This window comes from Hypomesus nipponensis, chromosome 21 (genome assembly GCF_054491055.1).
Source record: "Hypomesus nipponensis isolate SF chromosome 21, ASM5449105v1, whole genome shotgun sequence".
NCBI classification, from domain to species: Eukaryota; Metazoa; Chordata; class Actinopteri; order Osmeriformes; family Osmeridae; genus Hypomesus; species Hypomesus nipponensis.
The window spans coordinates 3,927,501-3,952,500 of NC_140381.1; the positions used below are offsets into that span (position 1 = coordinate 3,927,501).

The window sequence follows — 25,000 nt, forward strand, 5'->3', positions numbered from 1 at the left end:
ATGGCAGCCACCCCAAACAGGGTCTCCACCGCAGGGCTGCAGGGGCCGAGCTAACGTCCCTGCTGCTGACTGGGAGTATTAGCTGACGCAACGCGCCCACACAAAGACGTCCTTTCTCCCAAACCGGCTTTATTTAAGCACTGCGCACAGTAAATGGTTGTGTACGTGTGTGCGTGTGGTCGTGCCAGTGTGTGTTTGTGAGAGACCAGAGTGAACATTACTATTTTCAATCGGTCCAAAACCCCCAAAAGCATATAATTCAAAATGGAGGAGTTGATTAAAGAGCAAACATCAACTCAGCCCCTTGACGGTTCTTTCAGTCTGTTTATTTTTACACACTTGGGTTCCAATAGAGTACTGAGACGTTTTATACTTTACAAAAAAAAAAAAAAAAAAAAAAAGAATGATGTAATTTCAGTTTCTTTGCATTTTCTCACGGCAGCGGATCGAAACATAGACGTGGACGAAAAGACAGAGGTGAGTGTGAGGTGTAAAAACAGATGGATGCCTTTGAAGACAGATTAGAATTATGGAATCACATGTAAATACGTAATTGATAAATAAATCACAGCAATGCAGAGCTATACACAACAGCTCTGTTCAAATACTACTATTTGACTACTTTTGAAAAGACTTTTTGATATTGACTGGAGGATTAGGAGAGAGAAGAGTGAAGTACACAGAGGAAGAGGGAAGAGAGAGCAACGTGGAGGACAGGGTGAGGGCCTGGCAGGCGGTGAAGTAGAGGAACAGATAGGGAAATAGAGGAAGGAGATAGTAGTGGGTAGTAAAAGTGTGTGTGAGAGCGAGAGTGTGTGTGTGTGTGTTTGTCTCTTGTTGTGGTGATAGTCATGGAAATCACAGCTGCATGACTTACATGGAGGGAGTTGACACACTCATGCACCCACACACACACACACACAATGATTCTGTTGTACAGATACATCAGATATATGGGAGCCAGCGGGGTGTGTTAGAAGTCACACACACACACTCACACACACACACACATGCACAGTAGCAGAAGTACAGGCCGTCTCCATAACAGCAATGTAATCTCCAAAACAGAACCGAGTGTGTATTGTCAGAAGGGACGTGATGTGACTCTCAGCATCCCCCCACCCCCCCACCCCCCACCCTCTCCCTCTTTCTTCCGATCTCTCTTTCTCTCTCCCTCATTCCGTTTCTTTCTATCACACTCCACGTTGCTGATAGATGTTGATAGCTGCAGAGGTTTTGCCCTCAGGCCTGACAGGCAGCTGTTTGCATATGAGGCATTACTACACACACACACACACACACCACACCACACACACAGTATACACTAACCGTTTGCATGCAGATACTGTATTTCTCCCTGGGAGAAGTTCCTGCAAGTCATCAAGTCATCCATTTGTTTTCAGCCCCCCCTCCCCCCCAACCCACAATCTCTCATTTTCTCTCATCCCTCGCTCCTCTCCTCTATCTTGACCTTAAAAGGTCAGACAGGCTGAGGAGGAGGGAGGGGACCGCTCAGAGCAGACACCAGTCTTGTGATGTTCACCCCCTCCACCCTAACAACAAGAAGGAGAGCAAGGGAGGGGAAGTTTCATCTGCAAACAGCACTGGGAGATTATGACGTGCCTCATGTTCAGCCAAACACCCAGACCCAGGCCTACCCTACTCTGCCTTGCCCAACTCAACCTAACCCTTCCCAGCCAAACCTAACCCAGCCCAGCCAAACCTAATCCAGCCCAGCCAAGCCTGTGTTTGCGGAGGTGTGAGGGATCTGGGTCAGGCTTGCTGGGTTCTATCTCCTACCCTGAGGTCGCTGCCCTCCACACACACACACACACACATATGAACACACACACACATGTGAACACACACACACATATGAACACACACACACATGTGAACACACACACAATCACACAGACAGACAGACAACATGGGGCGTCGGGGCTGCAGCCCCACAGCCTTGATGTCGGGTCCTTTATGACATCACAATGGGGAGTGATGACGGGCGGGGAGCAGAGCCAATTGGGAGTGGGGGTGCCAATCCCACTGCCCCGCCCTCCCCATGACTGCTTGACCTATGACCTTTCTGATTGATGGCCGTCTGGGGTAGAAGAGTGAGAGATCAGAACACCCGCCTTGATGTGATTAAACTTCTGTTAGCTACAATCCACATCATTCACCCCTTTTCCGGTGTGGGGAAGAAACTAAACTGTTTTAGTGCAAAATCTAAATCAATTTCAATCTTAGCTCATTCTAAGAATCAAAGTCACACCCAAACCCCCTTAAAAGAAACTAGCTCACCCAGAAACTCCCATCAGGCCTTGTTAGCGCTTTGGGGTAAACCTTATGTAGGTAGGAGGGGAGGATATAGATAGCTGGTGTTGAGCATTTCTCCGTAGCAGCTCAGAGCCTGTTGTGGGCTGGAGGTATTTACATTACTGAGTGGCAAATGTCAGATGACTGTGGAGGGGCATTCTTCAAACGCACACACACACACACACACACACAGCTGGGATGCTGTTGTGCAGGTTGCCGTGGAGATGGGGGGGGATTAGCTGGAAAGAGAGAGAGTGAGTGACTGGGAATGAGAGTGTGTGTGTGTGTGTGTATGAGAGAGAGAGAGAGAGAGAGAGAGAGAGAGAGAGAGAGCACAGAGAGCACAGATAGATATATGGAGAGAGAGGGATGAAGCATATCTTTTAACTCATATTTCAACTCCAAGTCAAGTGTGAAACACTCCCATGTTATTCCTTCATGTGGACACTTCTCTCCTTTCTTCCTCTCTTCCCCAACGTCATGGTGACATGACTCATCTTCATTCCGTCAGGCTTGCTGCGCAGCTGTCCCTCTTTCCCTCTATCTCCATCTGTTTTCTCTCTCTCTCTCTCTCTCTCTCTCTCTCTCTCTCTCTCTCTCTCTCTCTCTCTCTAGCTCTCTCTCTAGCTCTCTCTCTAGCTCTCTCTCTAGCTCTCTCTCTTTCTCTGGACCACAATAAAAGATGACAGCTTGACCAGCAGTAGGCCTAGTAGCTACTTTGAGTCTTCGTGTTGGTAGCTCTGCTGTCAGCTCTGCGACCGCCCACGGTGCAGAAACGTTACGTTTTATAACCGCACAAAAGAAACACAATTTAGAATTGGTCTTGACCTCTAAAGGCAGCGGGAGAACTTTGAACTTTAGAATCGCCCTCTTCAATGACCTTTGAACCCCCCTCACCAAATAGACAAAGGGGTTGTCTAGACAAATCCATCCAACAAGATCGGAGAAGTTACGCAGGTGCCTTGGCGCCATCTTGAGTTTCATACGATATATGACATAAAGGCAGTTTGACAGCAAACAAGTTCACGAAATAATTTTTTTGCTGCGTGTAAATTATCCCCTCCTCAATGGCGCCATCTGCTGCATAGATCGAAGAGAGTCTGTAAATCCCCGATCACCCAGTACATGCGCAGTACACTGTAGGCCTTTGACAAGTAGTGACGCAAAGATGGCGTCCTCCGCTGTCCGCTGTTCAACACGCTGGTTATCAACAGCGGTGTCTTCGGGACATCGACGGGCTTTTTCGTTGCTTCTAACCGCACGACATGGAGAAGCTGTTGTTGCATCGATGTTGCGGATGCATCGGTGCAGGATAGCGGGCAATTTAGGCTCTTGGTCTCTCCGAAATACCGTGACATTGAGAGTTTTGACTGGTAAGAGAGTGAGGGGTTAATGTTGGAGTTGTCAACAGCCAAACTTTGCAACAAGCTAGCAATATTGGTTGACAGTAATGCTTTTTGTTATATAGGTCAACTTTTGTATATGCCACTCAATGCAAACGGTGGTTATGTTGTCTGGATTGCGCATGTTGAAAAGAACAACTAGCTAGCTACAATACTACTGGCTAACTAAGAACTGCACCATTGAATGATGTAACTGTCTTTTGGTGTTAAGGCACTTTTATCAAACAACCAGCAAGTTCCACACCAAGTCCTAGTAACTAGGGAGCAAGACGTTTCGGAGAATGAGGCAATCACTGATACAGTAGGGCGGTCTCGAGGACCATTAGCTTGATCCCCGAGGAACTAACAGTGTGAGATCAAGTCTCTCTAATTTCCCACTTTGCGAAGTGATTATTATTATGATGATGAGCCAATTACAAGCCGCGAGAACTATTTTTGGTGCATAGAGTATACTCCAATGCATACTTAATACTCATACCGTTGCCTACACTGTCATGATGACTTGGTCATCGTCAATATTTCTCTCTCGGTAGGAGGGAAGTCTCCCGGTCACGGAATCAGCTCCCACCCCTTTCACACCAGCTGTTCCTATGGCAACAAGCAGGACTTCTACGATGTCCTGGGGGTCCCTCGGGCGGCAACGCAGAAGGAGATTAAGAAGGCCTACTACCAGGTGAGGAGGGAGAGAGGGAGAGAGAATATCTCAGGTGTCTCTAATAGCCCACAAACAGAAGTAGGGTGGAGGGAGTTGGGGAGGGGGCATGGGCATCGGGAAGGGCATGTGAGAGAAAACGAGAGATGGATGGAGAAACAGAGAGAAAACGAGGTAGAGATGGACAGAGACGAGAGACAGAGAGAGACGTGGATAGAGAGAGAGAGCTGATGTGTGGAACCTCCGTGTTGATGTTGTCGTGGTAATTGTGTCCCCCTTGTTCAGATGGCTAAGAAGTACCACCCCGACACCAACCAGGACGACCCCCAGGCCAAGGAGAAGTTTGCCAAGTTAGCCGAGGCCTACGAGGTAGATACACACACACACGCACACAGCCACAACCACACACACACACACACACACATTTCAGAAACCAATCAAGAATTAAGCATTGAACAATGTCCTAGTACGCTTTCTTAGAAAAGACAGTAACAGCTTTTGACATTTCAAACCCCCCCCCCCCCGCCCCTCTTCCCCCCACTCCCCTCCCCCCCCCCCCCCAGGTTCTGAGTGACGAGGTGAAGAGGAAACAGTACGACACGTACGGAGCAGCAGGCTTCGAGGCGGGGCGGGGGGGGTCGGGGGGGCAGCAGTACTACCGCACCGGGACCACCAGTGTGGACCCCGAGGAGCTCTTCAGGAAGATCTTCGGAGAGTTCACGGGGGGGGCGCGGGGCTTCGGAGACTTCGGCAGCATGTTCGAGCAGAGGCCCGAGGTGAGGGGGGGGGGGATGGGGGGGTGGGGGGGCTTGATTGTTCAGGACTACAACTAGCTCGCTGTAGAACTACAAATATGGTGCCCTAAATGGCAGTGTAGGAAGTAATGGTTTGTGGGAATGGAGGTAACTCACTGTTTATATATTCTGTTTGTTCTTTTATCGATATACTTCCACCTCCTGTCATCTCCACCTTCCCTCAACTCCACCCTCCAGTTTGTGATGGAGCTGACCTTCACCCAGGCGGCTAAGGGAGCCAGCGTGAACCTGACGGTGAACCTGGAGGACGACTGCCCCCGCTGTGAGGGGAAGGGCAGCGAGCCGGGGACCAAGGTCCAGCACTGCCACTACTGCAACGGCACCGGCATGGTGAGGACAGAACCCTGACCTTTCATCCCTGACCCTAGTCTGGACCCTTAACCCTGGCTTCGACCCATCACCTCTGACCCTTGGCCCTGACATGGACCCATAACCCTGGCCTATCCTCTCATCCCCCGACTCCAATCTCTTATCTTTGAACCCGTAACCCCCAGTGTTGAGTCTTAACCCACTGACCCCAAAGCCAACCACATCTCAGGGCTCTTAAGTGCGTCTCTGCCGCCCCCCCTGCAGGAGTCCATCAACACGGGGCCCTTCCTGATGCGCTCGGCCTGCCGGCGCTGCGGGGGGCGGGGCTCCATCATCATCACACCCTGCATCAACTGCCGGGGGTCGGGCCAGACCAAGCAGAAACAGACCCTCACCGTGCCCGTGCCCGCAGGTAGGAGAGCGACTGTGTGTGTGTGTGTGTGTGTGTGTGTGTGTGTGTGTGTGTGTGAGATGGGGGTGGGGATAGAGAGGATAAGAGACAGGTAGTATTCGTTTGTCACGGAAAGGAGAAGGTGTGTGTGTGTGTGTGTGTGTGTGTGTGTGTGTGTGTGTGTGTGTGTGTGTGTGTGTGTGTGTGTGTGTGTGTGTGTGTGTGTGTGTGTGTGTGTGTGTGTGTGTGTGTGTGTGTGTGTGTGTGTGTGTGTGTGTGTGTGTGTGTGTGTGTGTGTGTGTGTGTGTGTGTGTGTGTGTGTGTGTGTGATGGGGGTGGGGATAGAGAGGATAAGAGACAGGTAGTATTCGTTTGTCACGGAAAGGAGAAGGTGTGTGTGTGTGTGTGTGTGTGTGTGTGTGTGGAGAAAGAGAGAGAAACGGAGAGGGGAGAGAAAGAGAGGATTGTCAAGGATCGCTGACCGTCTGCCAAGGGCAGATGTAACGTTGACTAAAACAAGACTAGGGTACGAGAGGTGTAACCGGGGGTAACGCTCCGGCACGTTCCGTCTGACAGGGGTGGAGGACGGCCAGACTGTCAAGATGCCGGTGGGGAAGAAAGAGATCTACATCACCTTCAGGGTGAGTAGAACGCCCGGCCGACATCCCGTCAGAAGGATTCTTTCAGAGAGATGAACGGACATGCTTAATCATGTCTCATGTCTGCGCGGTGCATGAAGGAGCTTACATTTACATTTAGTCATTTAGCAGACGCTCTTATCCAGAGCGACTTACAGTAAGTAAAGGGACATTCCCCCCGAGGCAAGTAGGGTGAAGTGCCTTGCCCAAGGACACAACGTCATTGGCGTGGCCGGGAATCGATCCGGCAACTGATTACTTACTCACCATTCAGCCACCTGACTTAGCTGTAGAAGGGGCGAACGGTCCAATCCAAAGGAGGGGAGGTCGTGATGGTCCCTCCTCTCTCTCTCTCCCCCAGGTGCAGAAGAGCTCTGTGTTCAGGAGGAACGGAGCGGACATCCACTCCGACGCCCACATCTCCGTGGCCCAGGCCATCCTGGGGGGCTCCGCTCGCACTCAGGGCCTCCACGAGACCATCACCATACCGGTGAGGAGAGGGGGGGGGAGAGGAGGGGGGGAGAGGGGTGGGAGAGAGAGGGGTGGGGGAGAGAGAGAGAGGGGTGGGGGAGAGAGGGGGGGGAGAGAGAGAGGGGGGGGATGATGATGGAAAAAAGAGAGTATGAAAGATAGGGGGGAGGAAGAGAAGGATGGATGCAGGGATGGACAGGGGTTAGGGCCAGGCAGACATGAAAGAAAGATGGACAGGTCGATCATCTCCATGGTGACCGTGTTCCAGATCCCAGCTGGTTGCCAGGCCGACCAGAAGATCCGTCTGGCAGGGAAGGGAATCCAGCGACTGAACAGCTACAGCTATGGAGACCACTACATCCACATCAAGATCAGAGTCCCCAAGTACGACACACACACACGCACACACACGTCTGGATCACTGATCAGCTGTCGGAGTTTTCTTGCTTTCCCATAAGCCTCCATATTCTGTTCTTTCCTCTGCTGCTTTTCATCTCCCCCTCCCCTCCCTTCAGGAAGTTGAGTCGTAGACAGCGATCTTTACTGCTCAGCTACGCAGAGGAAGAGACTGACGTACAGGGGACGGTCAACGGAGTCACTGTTCCTTCAGGTAGGACACTGACACTCACAAACTCACACACACTCACTATGCAAAGATCCTGTCCATAGTGGTGAATGATTTGGGTGCTGATGCAGTACCCATCTGTGTCCAGGAGGGGGCAGCGGTGGTCAGGCCTCTCAAGCTAAACCTCAGAAGGAGGAAGAAGGCTTCTTCTCCAAACTCAAGAACATGTTTAGCTGATAGCCACACCCCAGGTAGGACCCTGATCACTCGTCAGTCTCTGATCATGAGGATCAACTCACACACATACATTTACATTTATTCATTTAGCAGACGATTTTATCCAGAGCGACTGACAGTAAGTACAGGGACATTCCTCCCCGAGGCAAGTAGGGTGAAGTGCCTTACCCAAGGACACACCGTCATTATGCACAGCCTGGAATCGAACAGGCAACCTGCTGATTACTAGCCCGATTTCCTAACCGCTTAGCCACCGCTCAGTCACTTGACTCTCACAAACTCGTTTAAAAGACTGTTTTCTTGTAAACATGAACAGGACCCCCCCCCCCAACACACACACAGACACACACACACACAGACACACACACAGACACACACACACAGACACACACACACACACACACACACACAGAGACAGACTGCAGGTCATTCTCCACCCCCTGGGTGTGGCTGTCTAGGCTGTGCTGAAACAGCATCTTCCTGGTTCTCCTTCTCTTCCTGGTTCTCCTTCTCTTCCTGGTTCTCCTTCTCTTCCTGGTTCTCCTTCTCTTCCTGGTTCTCCTTCTCTTCCTGGTTCTCCTTCTCTTCCTGGTTCTCCTTCTCTTACTGGTTCTCCTTCTCTTCCTGGTTCTCCTTCTCTTCCTGGTTCCCCTTCTCTTCCTGGTTCTCCTTCTCTTCCTGGTTCTCCTTCTCTTCCTGGTTCCCCTTCTCTTCCTGGTTCTCCTTCTCTTCCTGGTTCTCCTTCTCTTCCTGGTTCCCCTTCTCTTCCTGGTTCTCCTTCTGGTTCTGACCTGTCCCCCTTTCCCTCCCCAGACAAGAAGTCGTCCGGGCAGTGATGGCAGGCCCTGGGGAGGGGGGGGGGGGGGGGGGGTGGCGGTGGGTCCTTCCTCATATCGTCCCCTCCGACGGAGAACGAGGGACGGGAAGAGGGAGTTTGGACGCATGGACTGCGAGGTCCACAGTCCTGGAACAGGCCACACCCACCTAGAAGCCACACCCACCCCAGACCTGATTCATTTCCTGAAAGGCAGAACAAAAAGAGCGAGAGAGAGCGAGTGAGAGAGAGAGAAAGTGAGAGAGAGAGTGAAAGAGAGAGAGTGAGAGAGAGAGACAGTGTGAGAAGACAGGTGTTGGCTTGAGAGACTGCTGTTAGTTTTTATTTATAATGTAGTGTTGTACTTCCCAACACTTTCACACGCACACACACGCCCGTATTTAAAATAATAAATTCCTAAAATATGGCATCTTCAAGTTGGTTTTTAATGTGTTTCACTTCGTTGTCAGAGCTGTGTATTGATATGTTATTGAATTACATAAACTGTATTTATGTAAATACTATGCTGTGTATAGTTTATCACTGTAGAAGATGTACTTTCCAGGAAAGAACTTCAGGTGGTGCTATTGAGTCATGAACGATACATTAAATGGATGAAAGTGCACAACCCTTCTCTATTCTATTCACACCACCTCTGCCCACACTAATGCCCCTTCCCCTCTTGCCTCCCTCCCCCTCCTGCCTGCTTCCCTCCCCCTCCTGCCTTCCTCACTCCCCCCTCCTGCCTCCCTCCCCTCCTCCCCCTTCTCTCTCCCATCCCCGTCAGCACTAGTCTGTTATTTCACCTACCTCATCTGCCCCTGCTGCTAAATCATCCGTCCGTCCACTCATTATGATGTCACCGGGAGCTGGGGTTCCGCGGTTCCGTGGTTCCGTCCTCCCCCGGTCCCAGCAGCCTCTGCTCTCCCATTCTCCCAGAAGTCAGAATCTCAAACCACCTCGTTAGTCACCGTGTCTCCAGCGAGGCAAGCTGTCCTCCGCCAGTTCAGCTGGTGAGAAACGATGGCGTAAACGCCAGAGGGAGAGAGAGGTGGAGAAAGTTTTACTTGAGAAATGGAAGATTTGGATTGTCCGTGACGTCAAGCGGTTGCCGCATTGAGTGCGAGAGAGAGGGAGTGCGAGAGAGAGGGAGTGCGAGAGAGAGGGAGTGCGAGAGAGAGGGAGTGCGAGAGAGAGGGAGTGCGAGAGAGAGGGAGTGCGAGAGAGAGGGAGTGTGAGAGAGAGGGAGTGTGAGAGAGAGGGAGTGTGTGTGTGTGACACTTGTGTCTGATGTCTATGACCTCAAAGCTGATATTAATGTGGTTCCAGCTGTCCAGGCCCTTGCGCCCAGTTGCTGGGTAGCTGGAGGACTGCTCTCTCTCATGGTAGTTATTAAGATCTCCCGGGTGATAGGGGAATAATCTATGCCTCTTTGTGTTTAAGCAGCAGGAGTAATATAAACAAACAGAGAGTTCATGTTCAACCCACCAGGTGTGTTTGTGTGTGTGTGTGGCTCCAATCTTGCCATCTCACAGATCCTACTTTGTTAAAATCACTTTTACACTTTCACCTCTCTCCTTTCACCCTTTTTCCTCTTTGCCTCTTTCGACAATCGTTTGCGCTCGCTCGGTTTCTGTCTCTTTCCTCTCTCTTCCCTTCACTCTCTTCTCTCCGTAACACTGCCTATCATTCTGCCGTCACCAGTTCCCTCCTTCCCTCTCTCTACCCTGTCTTTTCTTTCATCACGTCCAATTCATGAAGACATGAAGACATAGGCAGCACCACGGTAAACACGTTCTCCCTCGCACCTACCTTCACAGAAGCATGCCAATACAGACTAAAGGCTCGTGAAGAAGAACCGGACTTCTACCTCTGCCTTCCTGACTGCATAGGGGCCAGGAAGTTACATTGACTCTGCCTTTTCGCCAACACAAAAGACTCCTGTCAATCAAGTTTGACTGGCAGCTGGTTGCCGGGGGTGACTGGGAAAAGGAAATAAGCTGCAGCATGGGGTCCTTTTAATAGAAGGCCTTCACAGTGCCTGTACAGTACACACAGTGTCAGACGGGCTGGTCCTCAGAGCCAGCACAATGGGAAGGAGAGAGAGATGTGGGGGGGTGAGCGACCTTTTATTAGTGCTGGGGGCCTAAAACTCATTAAAACTTCAACCTTGGTATGAACTTAGGTGGCCTGCTGTCTAGTCTTTAATGATTACACAGCTGCTGCTGCTGCCTTGTTAGAGAGAGAGAGAGAGAATGTGTGTGTGTGTGTGTTATGTGGTGATAAGGACTGGGAGAGACTGAGGATGAGTGTTCTCACAAGCAAATGAATCATCGTGGAACCCCAAAACTTAAGAACTGCTTATTCTAAGAGAATGGAGTGCGCCATTCCGGTTGGTTTCTGTGGCCATCAAAGCCATAATGGGGTTAATGGTAAAAGCCAGGCAATTAAATGCAGTTTAAGGACTGACCCAGTAATTATTGACCATAATGAGAGTGTGTGTGTGTGTGTGTGTGTGTGTACAACACTAGTTGTAGTCTGTTTCCTATTTTCCTCAATTTCCCCTCAATCAGAGTCTTAGTTTCACCCCAACCTCTCTGGCTCTACTGATTGGGGCTCTAGATTACTGCCACATGCAGTGTGTGTGTGTGCGTGTGTGTGCATCACGAGAGGTCAAGGAGATGTTCCTTGACTCTTCTCCTATTTAAGCATTGACCTCTGATTTATATGGGATTGCAACATCATTAAATCACTCCCACATGTTCCTACTGAGAACCACATGTTCCTTACTGACAACCACATGTTCCTCACGTAGAACCCAGGACCTCTGACGGACGTTCTGGCCCGGGTCTCCTTCCTCATCCAGCAGCAGTCAACCAGCGGAACACAACGACATAGTGCACACAAACCGATGACATCATGCCCAGTAATGTTTTTTTAGTGTAATTTGACTGAAATTTGTAACAGAGACAGAGAATGTCAGAAATAAGTATTAGCTTGCCTTTACCGAAACTATCAATTTAGTTTCCTAAAACAACATATGATGTTTTGTTGCCTGTAGATTTATGGTTGTAGCTGCGTGTAGGAAAGCGTGGGACATCCATTACCCTGGATCCAGTGAGCTTACAGTCGTCAAGGTTCTGAGGTTTAGTGGAACCAGAGGTGTTCTGTAGAGGGAGGGACCCACAGCTGTCTGGTCGTTGGGCCCAGAACAGGATCTGCAGACGCATCTGTGGGTGTGTGTGTGTGTGTGTGTGAGTGTGTGTGTGCAGGTGTGTGTGTGTGTGTTGTACACGTTCATGCATCTCTAATCTCCTCCTGGTCAGGTGGTCTGACAGCTCCAGGGGATCCTACACACAGTGTGATGTTTCACCCTGGGAGATCTCCTCTCTCAGCATCACCTGAAGTATCTCTCCCCCACACACACACACACACACACACACACGCATCCTCCTCCGGTAAGGGGTAAGGTTAGTCTCTCCTCTGGTCTCCCACGCCTCTGTCCCTACACATCCACCACCAGTCTCCTCTGGTCTCTCCTAGTCTGGTCTCTCCTCTTCCAGTTTCTCCTCTGCTTGTCTTTCCAGTCTCCCCTCACACAGCTCAAACCACGGGCCATAAATCATCTGGTGATTAAGCAGTCTGGTCCGCCACACACACACGCACACCCACACACACACACACAGAGAGAGAGAGAGACAGGCGTAGGGAGAGATCCCTGGACCAGGGAACTGAGACATGCTACGCTTCCACACAAAGACACTGTGTCGTTGCAGGGTGTGGTGCTGTTCTGGTGTGATTTATGGATCCCTGCGCCGGGCCAGAACTTTTCTGTTGGGTCGGGAATGTGTGTGTGTGTGTGTCTTGACTTGTTCAGTATGAGTATCTGTGCCCAGTTTTTCCTGTTTACCAGATACTGGCCCAGAACTGTTCTGTTGGGTGGGTGTGTGTGTGTGTGTGTGTGGTACAGTCAGCTCCAGGTGGGTTTCTGCTCCAGTCTCACGTGTATGTGTGTGGTGTGTGTGTTCACATGCACCGGGCCGTAACTCTTATGTTGGGTCGGGAATGTGTGTGTGTCTTGATATCCAGTATGGTTATCTGTGGTCAGTTCTTCCTGACCACAGATACCCGTTATGTTACCGTTATAATGACAGGAGGACTGTTAGCAGTGCTGTCATGTGCTCATAACTGCTAGTTCAGCATAACGGATGGGAATCTTCCGCTTTTCGCTGTAATCACAGACACAAACTCACAGACACACACACACGCACAATTTCTCAAACAACTTCTCTGTCTCTATCTCACGCACGCATAAACCAACAGGCCGTAATTACACCATTATCGAAATAGATCACTTTGTTTGTCGTTACCGTGGAGAGTGATCAGTCAGTGCCAGAGATGGAAGGGAGACGTGAATCACCTCGGTCTAACCCAGCCCTCAGCTCTCTCATTTAGCTCTCTGGATTCTGTTATTTGACTGGCAACGGGTGTGTGTGTGTGTGTGTGTGTGTGTTGTTGTCCTGCTGTGTGAAGGTCCTGAGGTTTATTTGTAGGTCAGAGGAGATGGTTCTAGAGACGTTCTAGTGATGTGGCTTGGTCCTTCTATGTGTGTGTTTACATCTCCTGACCTACTGATCCATGTCCCGATTCCAACGTTGTTGTCGTGGGAACAACCCACACGGCCCGTGGTGACCATGGTGACCGTAGATGCGGAGACCTCTCGTCTTTTGACCTTTGACCCCGAGTGTCAAGTCCAGCTGTTTATCACCAGTCGTGGCTCATGCAGAAAATGAGGTACATCAACACACATCGATCACCACTGCAGAGGTATGGAAACAAACATGTTATACACACACACACACACACCAATAACCCCTCCCACCCACAAACACACACACACATTTTTTCAGGTGCATGACATCAGTGCTGTCAGCTGTGCATTCCAGCCTCTCATTGGAGCTAACCCAGGTTGACTCAGGATGGCCAATATCACACCCAACTCAGCATGGAACATCAGATCTGGTCTGAGGTCATGCTGTGAGAAGACCAGCTGTGTGGTTCACGGTTCACTACGGTGATGAAGGGTTGTCATGGTGAACCCATAACCATGTGACCGCGATTGAAGCTCATCCTTTCTCTCCCAACCAAACCGAAACAGCCTGTGAGCATGAAACACTGTCTTCCTCCTCTTCTCCTCTCCTTTCTTCTCTCCCCATCCTCTCATCGCTCCTCCTTTATTCTGTGTCCAGATTGCTGAGACTGCGGGGAGAAGATTCTGCCTCAACAGATTTAGAATGGAACCATAAACACACACGCAGCCTGTCTCCCTAGTTGTTTCCCACACAACCGTGTCTGTGTGTGTGTGTGTGTGAGAGTATGTGTGTTACCGTTTGTGCGTGTGTCTGCCCTGTGTGTGTATGTGCTTGTTTGCCATGTGTGTGTGTGTGAGTGAGGGAGGGAGCAGGTGTGTGTGTGAGGGTAGTCGCAGGGTTAAGGGAGTCTCAGTCTGTCAGTTTTACAATAGCTGCCTCCTTCATCTGGGCTGTGTGTTGCTGTTTAAACTTTGCTGATGTCAACACTGCTGAGTGCACAGAGCTGGCTCTGGGGGTCCTGGTATGGAGGCAGCCGTGCGTGTGTGTGTGTGTGTGTCAAGATACAGAGACAGAGCAGACTCGACAACTTCAGCTTTGCTCTCTCGCCAGCTTTGTCTCTTTCTCTCCCCATCATTCGCTCTCTCTCTCTCTCTCTCTCTCTCTCTCTCTCTCTCTCTCTCTCTCTCTCTCTCTCTCTCTCTCTCTCTCTCTCTCTATCTATCTCTCTCCCTGTTCCTCTACCCCCTCTCTACCCCCCCCCCCTCTCTCTCTCTCTCTCTCTCTCTCTCTCTCTCTGTGTGGAAGGGAGCCAGTCTTAACCGTGGTAATGATGAAGCAGGGACAGTTTGTTTGGTGCCTCTGGTGCTTTTCCTTCACACGTTTATAGCTAAGGAATGCTAGGACAGGACTAAGAACTTATTGACCTGTGACAATAAACGGGACAAAATACATGTTACTTCTATTGTAAAAGTAGTAGAGAAAAAGAGAGAGGGGAGGGAATGAGGGAGGAAGTGAGAGGGGATGGAGAGAAATAGAAAGAGACAGAGAGAAAGCGGGGTATGCAAATAAACTTTTCTTGGAGTGTCTTTTCTTGGAGTGCGTGTCTTAATTACAGGCACAAAGCTGAACATACTACAAGAGAAGTAAGAAGTGGATATGGGGGGAGGATTGGCAGAGAGGAGGAGGTGGTGAAGGATGTTTTTGGAGTGGAGAGTTTTCTGAAATGTTTTCTAAATGTTTGTCCAAATTGTCAGGATCTAGGAAGGGAGGGAGAAAGACAGGGGGAGAGAGGGAGAAATAAAAAGAGAGAGAGTACTGATTACAACATCAGTGTTCATTTCCTTTGCGGGGGAAACTGGAAAATTCACGTCTGGACGAACGACCAGAGTTGCAGTAATGCAGCTAACTCCAGAGGGTGTGTGTGTGTGTGTGTGTGTTGACTTACACTAAAGGGGATGAAAAGTATAGCATACTATTGTCTGTAGGGGTTCTGTCTTGTTTTAACAGCTGTGTCGGTGTAATTCTGACTGTGTGTGTGTGAGAGAGGGAGAGAGAGAGAGACAGAGAGAGAGATGAGAGAGAGAAAGAGAGAGAGAGAGAGAAGTACAGGTCAGAGTTAGCAGTATTAGCATGCTTTATTAGATTTTCTGATGACCTTACATACAGAGAAGGCACACAGCACACACACATATACTTTCTCCCTAATTTGATGTTCACATGGAACTCATTCCTCCAACTCCCAGAACATTATTCCAGCTCTCCACATGTGTGTAAAGACAACGTGTCCATTGGTTTAGGAAAGGAAAGGGGAGGGAAGCAGACAACTCTGCTGAATCCTCATGAAGGGCTTTTTAAATACTTGATCAGTGAAAGAGCTGCCAGACAGACAAGCAGACAGACAAACAGGCAAACAGACAGACAGACACAGACACAGACAGACAGAAGGACAGACAGACAAACAAGCAGACAGGCAGACAAACAGGCAGACACACAGACAGGCAGACAGACACACACAGGCAGACAGGCAGACAGACACACACATGCAGACAAGCAGACAGGCAGACAGACACACACAGACACACACAGGCAGACAGGCAGACTTTACCTCACTGACTTTGTGGGGGAAACAGGACAGTCTGGAATGTGGTGATAAAAAGCAGCAGCCAGGTCCAGAGGTGGATTTCAGGTCCTGCTATGGATCTACGTCAAATGCTGGTGAGCGTCGAGAGATCTGGCCATGAGATATATGTTATACCACAGCCTTGCAGCATTGATTTCAACACACGCTTCTCCAGACGCTTGGGAAATCACGGGCCCATCCATGTGGGTTTTCAGACCCATACTTGTATACTACATTTCAGCACTTTTCTCCTTCCGCGTCTGGTTCATCCATTAGGCCAATGCCTCACCAACAACAACAGTAATACTGTGTACCTGAGCAAGGTACCACACCTGAATCTGGGCAAAACTCATAACTGGGACTCATTTATAACCTTATTTATAACTTTGAAGTTATAGAGACACAGTGATGACATGTTGCACACGGGGTAAACAGCATGTGTACACTGTCTGCACTGTTAGCACGCTCCGTTGGATTCAGTCCTGGCTTCATGGTTGTTATGCCTGTAATTGTCCCACATCTCCCATAATGAGAAACACATTTTGTCCCAATCGTCTGCTCCCATTTTGTTAACGCTGCGAAAACAGGCACTTTTCAAACAATTTTCCCCCCTTAACACTTCAAGAATGCAAGGCTTCAAAAACAACATCAATAATCTTGTTCAGACAGTGCCAAGGCAAGTTGGGTGGGTGGGGGGGAGTAGGGGGGGTGCTGGTGGGGCTGATGCTGAAAGGATTCAGGCAGACTGGCTTTTAACAAGGCTGGAAACCGTGATAAATGATCTGTTTTTTTTATGTTGCCAGTTGTAGCGTAGTACCAGAATGTACACATTATCCAGAAGAAGAGAAAATACAAATATTCCACTTACAAAATGGCTTCCAGGGGGGAAAGCTGGAAATCAACTGCCGTTGCCATGGCCGCAGTGTAAAAACGTTTTCTTTTACGGTGCACCTTGTTACCTTGTTTTCCCGAGGTGACCAGCTGTTCTTCCTCTTTCACAGCTTGTAAACAAAAAAAGGGGGCGATGGTTCTCACACGCCGAGCGCATTGTACACTTTACGACCCCCCCCCCCCATTCGAACACAGTCTGTTGAGCTTTCTCTCAGGTGAGTGTTACCCCAGTCCGATCGCTGTGGTCTTCTCTCACACATTAGACAGGAAGGACTTGGAGCAGGGATGTAACGGGATCAAATCACAGGTGTCTGTGTTTGCTGAGGAGTCTGTAATTGCCTGGCTTGATTTCCAGCTGTTTGGACAGGGGTGAAGAGCAAGCTTTGCTGTGCCTGAAAGACATTGTACACAAAGAATACAAGGAAACATCCCATTGGTCTGTCAACACCATTGTCATTGTCAAGGGCTTTCGGGAGGAAGTAATGAGCTCTGTCGGAGCTGCAGGCCTGTATAAACGTGCAACGCCCAACTTAAACAGACACACACGCACATGCACACAGACAAACACACACACACACAGTCTGTAATCAGCATCCTATGCCAGGATCCTCAAACCCAGGTCACTGACACACTCCTCTCATTAGTTCAGCCCAGTCCAGGGCCTGAACCAAGGACCAAGTTCAGAGAGAGAGAGAGACAGAGAGAGAGGGAGACAGAGAGAGAGAGAGAGAGAGGGAGGGAGGGAGGGAGGGAGGGAGGGAGGGAGGGAGGGAGGGAGGGAGGGAGGGAGGGAGGGAGGGAGGGAGGGAGGGAGGGAGGGAGGGAGGGAGGGAGGGAGGGAGGGAGGGAGGGAGGGAGGGAGGGAGAGGGAGAGAGGGGGGAGGGAGGGAGGGAGGGTAAAATAGGAATACAGATACTGTATGGAGTGAAAAAGAGACAGACAAAGAGTGTGAGAGAAACGATGAAATGATGGTTAACGAAAGTGATAAGGACCACAGCAATGTGGAGCAGGTGGGAGGCTGGGGGGTCAAACCGGGTTTCCCAATTCCAAGAGGATACCCTCATCCTTGAATGCGACCTTTGACCTCTCATCGTCAAGAATCTGTTCCCAATCACGACCCCAGGACAACCGAGAACAACATTTGTAAAGCCCCCGAGTCATGACGAAGCATCCAAGCATGGCGGCACACGATGGAGAGACGTCCCTGATTGGTCACGACGCATAAAGAACCAAGTGTATTGTGGGTGTTCTTACCACCGCAGCCCACCAATAAATCCACTGATCTTGTTTGTGAGCAAAGTCACGTAACAACAGAATGTTGACACGCCTGGTGGTGATTCTGGTTACTCTGTTGAAAGGGTTGAAAGACCCCTGATTACTTTAATATCCTGGTCTGGTGTTGAGGTCTCGCTCTCTCTCTCTCTTTCTTTTTTGTAACCATCCATTTCTGTCGCTCCCTTTACCCTTCAATTAGTCCCTCTATTTCTCCCACACTCTCTCTCTCTCTCTGTCTCTCTCTCTCTCTCTCCCTCTCTCTCTCTCTCTGTCTCTCTCTCTCTCCCTCTCTCTCTCTCTCTCTCTCTCTCTCTCTCGCGGTCTTGGTGAAATCAAGCTTGCTGAAGTGTTTCTGTCCTGTTACAGTGGAGGCGTGTGTGAGAGAGTAGGGCCAGCCTGTGTGCTGGGATGATGGCTGGTGAAGGCGAGGGGACTGGGCTCGGACGCTGGGCTCCACAGCCTACTCATCCCTCCAGAGTCTGGCTCTTTGTTTCTCAGTTGTTCTTGTTTGTTTGGACATGCCTGGCAGACACACAAACACACTCACACATAACCACACACACACACACACACATATATGGATCCCACTTTGTCCCACCCAGTCCTCCTCTCCTCTCATCCACCTGGCTATCTGGGTTGTGTGTTTCAGGAATGAGGTGTTTCTGAACGAAAGGAGGGACAAACACGAGTAGGATCCTCCCTCTCCCTCTTCCCTTCTCTATCTCTCTCTTCTCCCTCCATCTCTCCCTCCTCCCTTCTCCATCTTTCTCTCTTCTCCCTCCATCTCTCCCTCCTCCCTTCTCCATCTTTCTCTCTTCTCCCTCCATCTCTCCCTCCTCCCTTCTCCATCTTTCTCTCTTCTCCCTCCATCTCTCCCTCCTCCCTTCTCTATCTCTCTCTTCTCCCTCCATCTCTCCCTCCTCCCTTCTCCATCTTTCTCTCTTCTCCCTCCATCTCTCCCTCCTCCCTTCTCCATCTTTCTCTTCTTCTCCCTCCATCTCTCCCTCCTCCCTTCTCCATCTTTCTCTCTTCTCCCTCCATCTGTCTCTCCTCTCCATTCTTTTTTTCTCTCTTGCTACCTCTTCAACCCTAAGCCAAGGCCTGACCCTGACTCACTCTTTCCCGTCCTCCTCCCTCTCTCCTCCTCCTCCCTCTCTCCTCCTCCTCCCTCTCCTCCTCCTCCTCCCTCTCTCCTCCTCCTCCCTCTCTCCTCGTCTCCTGTACTTTCCCCGATTCCACTCATCCTCTCCTCCCTCGTTCTCGTTCCAGCACAGTTTGTGATAGATCTCCTCCCATAACCCGGACGACTCCCTCCCTCCCTCCTTTAATCTTCCCTCCCACTCTGCCACTTTACGTTCCATCGTTCATTCAGTATTGTTAACAGTCCTTCTGGGTTTAAACAGCAGTGTTGTGTCAGTGGGACAACTCCTCCCGTCCAGGGCCTGAGCTCACTTTAATCTATGTCATCTTTCACAAATGTCTTTATAAAAGTTCATGACTCCAGTCACGAGCCAAAAACTGAAACGTTTTCCTTTCCAAAAAATGTCAGTTGACAGTTTGCTTGTTTAAACCAGCTTTAATTATATTAGGTCACACCTGTCCAATTGACATGACACTCACTGGAGTGAGTTAGTCTCTCTGATGGGGAACACACACACACACACACACTAGCCCCAATGTAACAAAGAGAATTAGCCCTGAACTCTTCTGCCTCTATAATAACCCAACAATATCCTCACAGGACCCTGGCACAACAGTAGACAATAACGGTTTCCCTCGAGACACACACACACTCTCTCTCAGTCTCTCTGTGTCACAAGAAAACACACACACTCTTCATCTCTCACTGGCCTCACGTACACTGTATTGTTGTCTCTCTCACACACACATGCACGACCAAACACAATGCTTTCTCTCCCTCTCTTTTGCTCTTTTTCAGTCTGTCTTGCTCACTCTCTCTCTCACACACACAAATGTGTGGGGATACACGTGTGCACACTGTATGTGTGTGTGTGTGTGTGTGCAGAATGTACCAGTACTGTATGTGTGTGGGCAGCATGTATCAGTACTGAATGTGTGTGTGTGTACTGTATTGCATCTGATGTGTTCGCAATGGTTTGAGAACACATCCTGCCTGGTACTGCTGTGGTCCTCCTCCTCTGGTCCTGCTGTGGTCCTCCTCCTCCTCTAGTCCTGCTGTGGTCCTCCTCCTCTGGTCCTGCTGTGGTCCTCCTCCTCCTCTGGTCCTGCTGTGGTCCTCCTCCTCCTCTGGTCCTGCTGTGGTCCTCCTCCTCTGGTCCTGCTGTGGTCCTCCTCCTCCTCTGGTCCTGCTGTGGTCCTCCTCCTCCTCTGGTCCTGCTGTGGTCCTCCTCCTCCTCTGGTCCTGCTGTGGTCCTCCTCCTCCTCTAGTCCTGCTGTGGTCCTCCTCCTCCTCTGGTCCTGCTGTGGTCCTCCTCCTCCTCTAGTCCTGCTGTGGTCCTCCTCCTCCTCTGGTCCTGCTGTGGGCCTCCTCCTCTAGTCCTGGCCCGAGCCCAGCCAGGCCGTGGGAAGATCCCCTGCAACGGAGAAAAGAGAAAAACACGTTCAAAAAGTAACAGAAAAAACAACAACCTCTGGTTAAACCATTCACAGTCCGTTCTATATTTAGCTGCAGATGGCTTCTGACTGAGTGTGTGCTTGTGTGTTTGTGTGCCTGCTTTCAAGCATGTTTTGGTGTGTGTGTTGGTGTGTGTGTGTTGGCGTGTTTTGGTGTGTGTTTCTGCATCTCCCTGGTAGGTTATCATGGGCCACCTGTGTTGTTCATGTATGGCACACACATCAGTGTGTTTAGAAACTTGAGACGTTCTGTGCTGGTTAAGACCATGTAAAGGGTAAAACAAACACGAACATTAGATTAGATTTGCAAATGTACAGTAACGGTTCCACAAATGAAGTACTATACGCATACTGTGCTGTCTTCCATTGACTGAAAAGAGAAAAGAAAATGGACCTCAAGATCTTAATGAACACAGATATATTCTCAGAAAATGTTAGAATGACATGAGCCAATGGAATGAGGACAGGAAGAGAGGGGGAGAGCGATGAGGGGGATGGGAAAGAGGAAAGGAACTGGTGGGAGAGGGAGGGGAGGGAAGAGGTAGAGTGAGGGAGGGAGGAGAGGAGGGAGGGAGGAGGGGATAGAGGGAGTGCTGTTTCCAATTACAGGGAGTAGTGAGGTGGTGGGGGAGAGGAAATGAAGGAATGAGACGCTTGGTTAAATCACAGATTCCTATCCTATACCTCCATCTTTCTCACTTTTTCATCCCCCTCGCCCTCGTCTTGTGTGTTTGGGAAGAGGGAGTGGGGGGGGGGGGGGGGGGGAACAAGGCCGTAGGTCAAACAACAATCAATCAAACGATCTGCAATCAAACAACTCTGTCAAGCAATATATATATATATATGAGAGTGATATAAAGAAGTAAAGAAGTAAAGAAAGAAAGAAAGAAAGAAACACACAGTGTGTGTGTGTGTGTGTGTGTGTGTGTGTGTGTGTGTGTGTGTGTGTGTGTGTGTGCGTGTGTGTGTGTGTGTGCCTGCGTGTTTGTGTGTGATGGAGAGAGAGCAATTGTGGCCCTGTAGGCCTCTCTCTGTATAAACACTGGAGTGGTGTGTGAGAGTGTGCAGGGGCACAGGGGTGAGCTCAGGGTGAGGAGTCAGTCAGTCAGAGAGAGAGAGAGAGAGAGAGAGAGAGAGAGAGAGAGAGAGAGAGAGAGACAGAGAGAGAGAGAGAGAGAGAGAGAGAGAGAGAGAGAGAGAGAGAGGGAGGGAGAGGGAGAGATAGAGAGAGAGAGAGAGAGAGAGGGGGGGGAGAGGGAGAGAGAGAGAGAGAGAGAGAGAGAGAGAGAGAGAGAGAGAGAGCTGGATGCAGGGAAACAGAGGAGGAGAGAGAGGGAAGAGAAGAAAAGTGGGAGTTTACCCCCTTAGGAACACAGAGGCCTCTCAGGGAGGACACAAACACACACACATAGACACACACACACACACACACACACAGAGACACACACACACGTTGAGTGCCACACGCCTCTCTCAGTGGGTTGCATAAAACCACACGCTGCGTGCACATGTGAGTCCCAGGATTGTAACCATCCACCTACACACACAAACATGCTGACAGATACACACACACCTCACAAACACACACACCTCACAAACACACACACACATATACACACACACTTGCACCTAAGCACACAGTCTAAGTGCCAAATGCAACAGAGACACTCAGCCACAACCCATCCCTGCACTGTTAATACACCCCTCTCCATATAAACACACACACACTCTCACTCAGGATGAGGGGATTTCCAACCTGATGCTCAGCAGCTGTGAGACAGCGCCCGGCAGCCCGCCCATCTGACGCACGATGATGACCTCATCAGATGGGAGAGACTATCCAAACACACACACACAAACTAAACACATTTGGGACGACATGCACACATACATAAAAAGTCCCCATCCGCACTACACACTACACATCTACAATACTCACTCCCCATCCTCACTACACATCTACAATACTCACTCCCCATCCACACTACACATCTACAATACTCACTCCCCATCCACACTACACATCTACAATACTCACTCCCCATCCGCACTACACATCTACAATACTCACTCCCCATCCACACTACACATCTACAATACTCACTCCCCATCCGCACTACACATCTACAATACTCACTCCCCATCCACACTACACATCTACAATACTCACTCCCCATCCGCACTACACATCTACAATACTCACTCCCCATCCACACTACACATCTACAATACTCACTCCCCATCCGCACTACACATCTACAATACTCACTCCCCATACACACTACACATCTACAATACTCACTCCCCATCCGCACTACACACTACACATCTACAATACTCACTCCCCATCCGCACTACACATCTACAATACTCACTCCCCATCTACACTACATATCTACAATACTCACTCCCCATCTACACTACACATCTACAATACTCACTCCCCATCTACACTACACATCTACAATACTCACTCCCCATCTACACTACACATCTACAATACTCACTCCCCATCTACACTACACATCTACAATACTCACTCCCCATCCTCACTACATATCTACAATACTCACTCCCCATCTACACTCCCCATCTACAATACTCACTCCCCATCTACACTACACATCTACAATACTCACTCCCCATCTACACTACATATCTACAATACTCACTCCCCATCCTCACTACACATCTACAATACTCACTCCCCATCCACACTACACATCTACAATACTCACTCCCCATCTACACTACACATCTACAATACTCACTCCCCATCCTCACTACACATCTACAATACTCACTCCCCATCCACACTACACATCTACAATACTCACTCCCCATCCACACTACACATCTACAATACTCACTCCCCATCTACACTACACATCTACAATACTCACTCCCCATCTACACTCCCCATCTACAATACTCACTCCCCATCTACACTACACATCTACAATACTCACTCCCCATCTACACTACATATCTACAATACTCACTCCCCATCTACACTACACATCTACAATACTCACTCCCCATCTACACTACACATCTACAATACTCACTCCCCATCCTCACTACACATCTACAATACTCACTCCCCATCTACACTACACATCTACAATACTCACTCCCCATCTACACTACACATCTACAATACTCACTCCCCATCTACACTACACATCTCTCCAATTACAATAAACACTTCCTACCTACCCTACACACTCTCCATCAGTGCATGTTTTTACTGCGCGATGGTGCCTGAGAGTAACTCCCACCAGTCACATAAACTAGCCCCCCTGCATGCCAGCTCCTCCTGCATTCCCATGGCCTCCTGCCCCCCACCATCCACCCCCCCCCCCCCCCCCTAAACAACAAAACAAAATTAAGGGAATTGCGCCTGGTGAAAGGCCTCAGTTATTAGCGGGCTGGGAGAGGGCGGGAGGAGAGCGGCGTCTCCCCCGGTGTCTCCCGGCGTCTCCCCCGGTGGCTCTGAGGTCACACTGGGAGCCGTGCCGATGCTGGTGTCATGGATGATGACGTCTCCCTTCGGTCGCTCCGGACTCAGAGCTGATGTGAAGGTGAGAATAAGGAAGAGAGTGAGCCCATGAAGAAACAATCTGTGATGGGGGGAAAAGTGAGGAGGAGTGAGGAAGGATGAAGGAGAGAAACAGAGAGAATCAAAACTATCAGCTGTATTAATGCCTCCATGTGGCTTCGGGGCATTTTCCTTTGAGGAGGATAAAGACAGGAAGAATGAGGGTCAGTCGAGAGTTTGTTCTCCGTCTCTCTCTGTCTCTCTCTCTGTCTCTCTCTCTCTGTATCTCTCTCTCTCCTCTCTCTAGCTCTTTCTTTTGTCTTTTCGTTCTCTCTCTCCTGTTTCCCACTTGTCTCTTCTGGTCCCTTTCTCTCCTCATTGTTTACGAGCCGTTGCTTTTCTAGTCTGACTCAGCGGATTTTCGGGTCTTCTGTTGCTCTTCACACTGGTTGCACACACAGTGCTGCCACAATGGGCGTTAAGCTCTCCTACATGTCCACCTTGGACACAAACTGGCTGCTTAGGTCTCTCAGATGTCTGCCTTGGACATAAAATGTCCAAAATTCAAGTTTATTTCCCATGTTTGGCGTAAACCTGTTCTACAATACAACTGTTAGTGACGTTCTATCAGCAGGTGGTAAGATTGTCTTAAGTCTGCAGCATGCTCTCTCTCTCTCTCTCTCTCTCTCTCTCTCTCCCTCCCTCCCTCCCTCCCTCCCTCCCTCCCTCCCTCCCTCCCTCCCTCCCTCCCTCCCTCCCTCCCTCCCTCCCTCCCTCCCTCCCTCCCTCCCTCCCTCCCTCCCTCCCTCCCTCCCTCCCTCCTACACAGACATTCCTTGGTCTGTGCGTGTGATAATCATCTAGTCTGTTCAGT

At 49.8% G+C, this 25,000-nt stretch overlaps 1 protein-coding gene and 2 long non-coding RNA genes across 4 annotated transcripts in view; 1 reads left to right on the forward strand and 2 right to left on the reverse strand.

Annotated features, from left to right (window-relative positions):
- LOC146237516 (uncharacterized) overlaps window positions 1-6,849 on the reverse strand; it is a 12,723-nt gene extending 5,874 nt beyond the window's left edge. The window contains exon 1 of the long non-coding RNA XR_014740578.1: window positions 6,792-6,849. This is a non-coding gene — a long non-coding RNA (uncharacterized LOC146237516). The remainder of the gene's footprint in view (window positions 1-6,791) is intronic.
- dnaja3b (DnaJ heat shock protein family (Hsp40) member A3b) overlaps window positions 3,465-25,000 on the forward strand; it is a 22,501-nt gene continuing 965 nt past the window's right edge. The window contains exons 1-12 of one of the 2 annotated variants that reach the window (XM_084685389.1): window positions 3,465-3,689; window positions 4,253-4,392; window positions 4,657-4,740; window positions 4,935-5,147; window positions 5,364-5,516; window positions 5,760-5,907; window positions 6,463-6,527; window positions 6,886-7,014; window positions 7,264-7,379; window positions 7,511-7,605; window positions 7,709-7,811; window positions 8,611-8,669. In XM_084685389.1, coding sequence (XP_084541515.1) covers window positions 3,485-3,689; window positions 4,253-4,392; window positions 4,657-4,740; window positions 4,935-5,147; window positions 5,364-5,516; window positions 5,760-5,907; window positions 6,463-6,527; window positions 6,886-7,014; window positions 7,264-7,379; window positions 7,511-7,605; window positions 7,709-7,797 — 1,437 coding nt within the window. In that variant the 5' untranslated portion in view covers window positions 3,465-3,484 and the 3' untranslated portion in view covers window positions 7,798-7,811; window positions 8,611-8,669. Of the gene's footprint in view, window positions 3,690-4,252; window positions 4,393-4,656; window positions 4,741-4,934; window positions 5,148-5,363; window positions 5,517-5,759; window positions 5,908-6,462; window positions 6,528-6,885; window positions 7,015-7,263; window positions 7,380-7,510; window positions 7,606-7,708; window positions 7,812-8,610; window positions 8,670-25,000 lie in introns of those variants that run through there. The other variant, XM_084685390.1, reaches the window with a different exon arrangement.
- The window catches only part of LOC146237518 (uncharacterized), a 13,033-nt gene continuing 7,579 nt past the window's right edge, over window positions 19,547-25,000 (reverse strand). Inside the window, exon 2 of the long non-coding RNA XR_014740579.1 lies at window positions 19,547-20,545. This is a non-coding gene — a long non-coding RNA (uncharacterized LOC146237518). The remainder of the gene's footprint in view (window positions 20,546-25,000) is intronic.